Below are 3,392 nucleotides of genomic sequence, written 5' to 3'. Positions count from 1 at the left end.
CGAGCAGCGGCCAGGGCTGCCCGGTCCTGTCTCTCCTCTCGGGTGGCAGCGGGCAGGGCAGGGCAGGTCAGGGCAGGGCGGGAGCTTAATGAAGTAGCGAGACACCGGGCTGTGCACTAACCGCGCTGCCGTCCGCACGAGCAGCAGCCAGGGCTGCCCGGTCCTGTCTCTCCTCTCGGGTGGCAGTGGGCAGGGCAGGGCAGGGCAGGGCAGGGCGGGGGGTCAGGGCAGGGCGGGAGCAGCAGCACACAGACTAAAAATACTTCGCCCACAAGACGTCTTGTGGAAATTTTATTATATAGAGTGTAAAATGAATTGTCAGTCAAATAAAATGAACATTTTTTAAAAAAACATGCATAACATTTTCCAATTGCCTTTTTAATAGTTAGACATTTCAAGCATTATAAGGAAAATAAGAAGAAAAAGCCAGAAACTGTAACGTCAGTACATTTCAAACGGAATGTCCCTCAGGTCAATTAAAAATGCAAGAAAAAATAGCTTCAATTCCGTTTTTTTTCCTTTAAAAATACATGTTATCTGTACAAGATACACTACAGTAAACATCGGAAATCATATTATCCCTTTTATTAAATCAAAATTATTTAATTCATTCTGTGGTTAATACTAGATTTATTTATTCATCTAGTTAATTTGACAAATATTAAGAAAATATTTAAAAGAAAAAGCAAAAAACACCTTGGAATTAAAAAATAGTTACTACATTTTTATATGGTTTAATGTTCCACAGTGTTTGTTAAAAGTTAAATTGAATTTTTTAATATTAAAAATAACACTATTTATATTTCAGAGAATAGAGAAAGGTTTTTTGTTTTGTTTTTAAAACAAGCTTGGAGGTCTTAGATATACAATTGCAGCCAGTAATGGAGACATGAAGAAAAGTAGGCTAAACACATGAACACATTTTTATATTACCCCTTTAGAACTCTAGAAATTATACAAACCCTATAAAATGTCCCCCCCATCCCCGCTGGACAGCAATACAATTATCTGTCTCAATCAGAATTCACATAATTAATTACAATACATAATAGTTCAGTTTTTTTAAAAAATGCAATAAAACCAGACAGCCAAGATACAAGAAATTAGAAGTAAAACATTTAATGAATTTACACATTAAAGAATATTTAAATACTGTTTAAAATTTTTTTTAAAGAATTTGTTACATACCACCTAAGACTTCCAAGCCACTTTCTGTTGCAACAGAAAAAACCGTAAATAAAAAGACACGAAAACAAAACAAAACAAAACAAAAAACACGATGTTGAAATGTCACTGCTCTGAGGCACATTCTGGTGCCTGAATTTGCAGGTATTGCTCCAAAAAGAATCCCAGAGCTTACACGTTTGAAATAACAAACAAAAATAATGAAACAAAATTATAAGCAATTTTTAGTAACTAATTTTCCCAATTTTTAGAAAAATTGTTAATCTAAATATAGTGTTTCACAGAACAAAACAAATGTTCTTCATCAAAAGGTTTGCAAATCTAAAAACCTCTGTTACAAATAGGTTTTCTTTCACAACAATTTCGAGGGGAAAACCAGGCACGAGGACGTTGTCTACTGCTCCTGTGGGAGGAAGGGGCAGAGTTAGCCTGCGACAGGAAATCCTCAAGTCCGTGTGTCAGGGGAGCTGACAGGTCACCCTCTCCCCTTCGGCTCCGTGACAGGCGCCGACACACGAACAAGCCCGTGTCCAAGCACTCCCCTGGGGCCTCACATCATGGGGCCTGGCCTGGACAAAACCTCTCCTGAAGGGGAGGTCCCGGGGCTTCTCTCTCTGCAGGGGACATCGGGCGGCGCGTGAGGACTGTTTCTCCTCGGTCACCACCAGCCCTGACACCTGTTTCCCCAGGCCTGGGCACAGGCAGCCAGTGGGGCAGTGAGATGCTCAAGCAGGTTGGAGTCCAGGGCCAGGGGCAACTGGCTCGCTGTCTGTGGGGACCTGACCGGCATCAGGTCACCTGAAATATGCCCTGTGGGAGCACGTGGCCCTCTTCCCTACTTTAATAAGAAATCTGGTTTTGGCCTGACTGGACAGAGCCCTCCAGGTTCCTGTGCAGCTGGTGCCCCGCCCGCCCTCAGGCAGGACTCGTGCCCCTGCTGTCCCTTCTCGCTGCTGACTGGGGTGAGGCGGGCAGCCCGCCCAGACCTGCCTCAGCAAGAACAGCAACTGCAGCGTGCCCCGCGTCCCTACTCGCAGTACCAGATTTTGCCAGAATCTTCTAAGCCCGGCACTCTCACAGTAAGGGAAACTGAGGCTCGGAGGCAGGAAGTACAGTTCAGCACTGAGGACTGGGGCCTGGATTTGAGAGAAGACCAGGCACTTCCTCGTCCGGGCTGCCCAACCAACTCTCCTCCCCACTTGACCCCAACCCTTTCTCTCTGGAGCCAAGAGGGGGACCAGGTGACAGCAGCAGGGTGCTCAGTAGACAGCAGCCATGCTGAGGAGCCCTAGGGCCGGTGCTGCTGCTCCACAGCCCAGTGCTCTTACTGGGGACCAGGCCAACCTTCTCCCAGGAGGCTGGGAGAAGGGTTAGGGCTGGACTGGGAAGCGGCAGCAGTGCTGGGGATGGGCTACAGACCTGGCTGTGGGCCTGCGCCTGCCCTAGTGTCTGCCCGTAGAAAGCGACCTGCTGTCTGTAATACTCCGCCCAGGCCATTGTGTAGTCTGGCGGGGAGCTGGCCTGAGGAGCGGCACTGGCGGCATGACCTGGTTGACAAAGGACGAAACACAGGTTAACAGGCGTGGGGACGCACTGGGGGCCCCTCCCTCCCTCTGGCCGGCTGGAAGGCTGGTACTCGGGGAGCTGCTGTAATGCTGTGCAGTTTGGTGCTGCAGAAGTGCTCGCTTTCTGCTCACTACAAAAAGTGCTGTCAGCCTTTTGTTGCCTGGTCCCTGCTATGCCCTATGTGAACACAAATCTTCATGTCTGTTTTCTCTTTTTTTTTTTTTGGCCTCTGGAGATCGAACCTTTGACCTTGGTGTTATCAGCACTGTGCTCTAACCAACTGAGTAAAGCGGCCAGCCCCCATGTTTTTCTTTTTTTATGGCTGTCCAGTACAGAGAACCGAGCCCTTAACCTCAGTGTTACTGTCTTCTCTCTATAGATGCACTTTCTATACATCTGCCTACCTACCCCATCAGCTTCCAGTGCTGGACAAGAGAGAGAGAAAGAGAGAGACAGAGAGAATGAACAGGAGTGCCCAGCTTGGGTGCCTGTGCAGGGTATCTAAATCCTGTGGAAAGTTTGAAACACAGGCCCATGTGTGTCTGGGAATCTGGATTTGGGAGGTCTGCAGAGGACTGGGCATCTGAAGCTTCAGCAGGCTCCTCCTCCCTTCCCCCCCCCCCCCGGGGCCCCCCCCCCCC

At 48.0% G+C, this 3,392-nt stretch overlaps 1 protein-coding gene across 1 annotated transcript in view; it reads right to left on the bottom strand.

Annotated features, from left to right (window-relative positions):
* Positions 1-260: 260 nt before the first annotated feature.
* Positions 261-3,392, bottom strand: part of FUBP3 (far upstream element (FUSE) binding protein 3) — a 36,612-nt gene continuing 33,480 nt past the window's right edge. Inside the window, exons 17-18 of the mRNA XM_008581682.1 lie at positions 2,605-2,732; positions 261-1,588 (exon numbers count right to left, since the gene is read on the bottom strand). Of these exons, the coding sequence (XP_008579904.1) occupies positions 1,580-1,588; positions 2,605-2,732 (137 nt within the window). The 3' untranslated portion in view covers positions 261-1,579. The remainder of the gene's footprint in view (positions 1,589-2,604; positions 2,733-3,392) is intronic.

This window comes from Galeopterus variegatus, unplaced genomic scaffold (genome assembly GCF_000696425.1).
Source record: "Galeopterus variegatus unplaced genomic scaffold, G_variegatus-3.0.2 Scaffold2432, whole genome shotgun sequence".
Classification (NCBI taxonomy): domain Eukaryota; kingdom Metazoa; phylum Chordata; class Mammalia; order Dermoptera; family Cynocephalidae; genus Galeopterus; species Galeopterus variegatus.
Note: the sequence above shows the minus strand (reverse complement) of the source record. Positions and strands in the feature narration are given on the sequence as shown.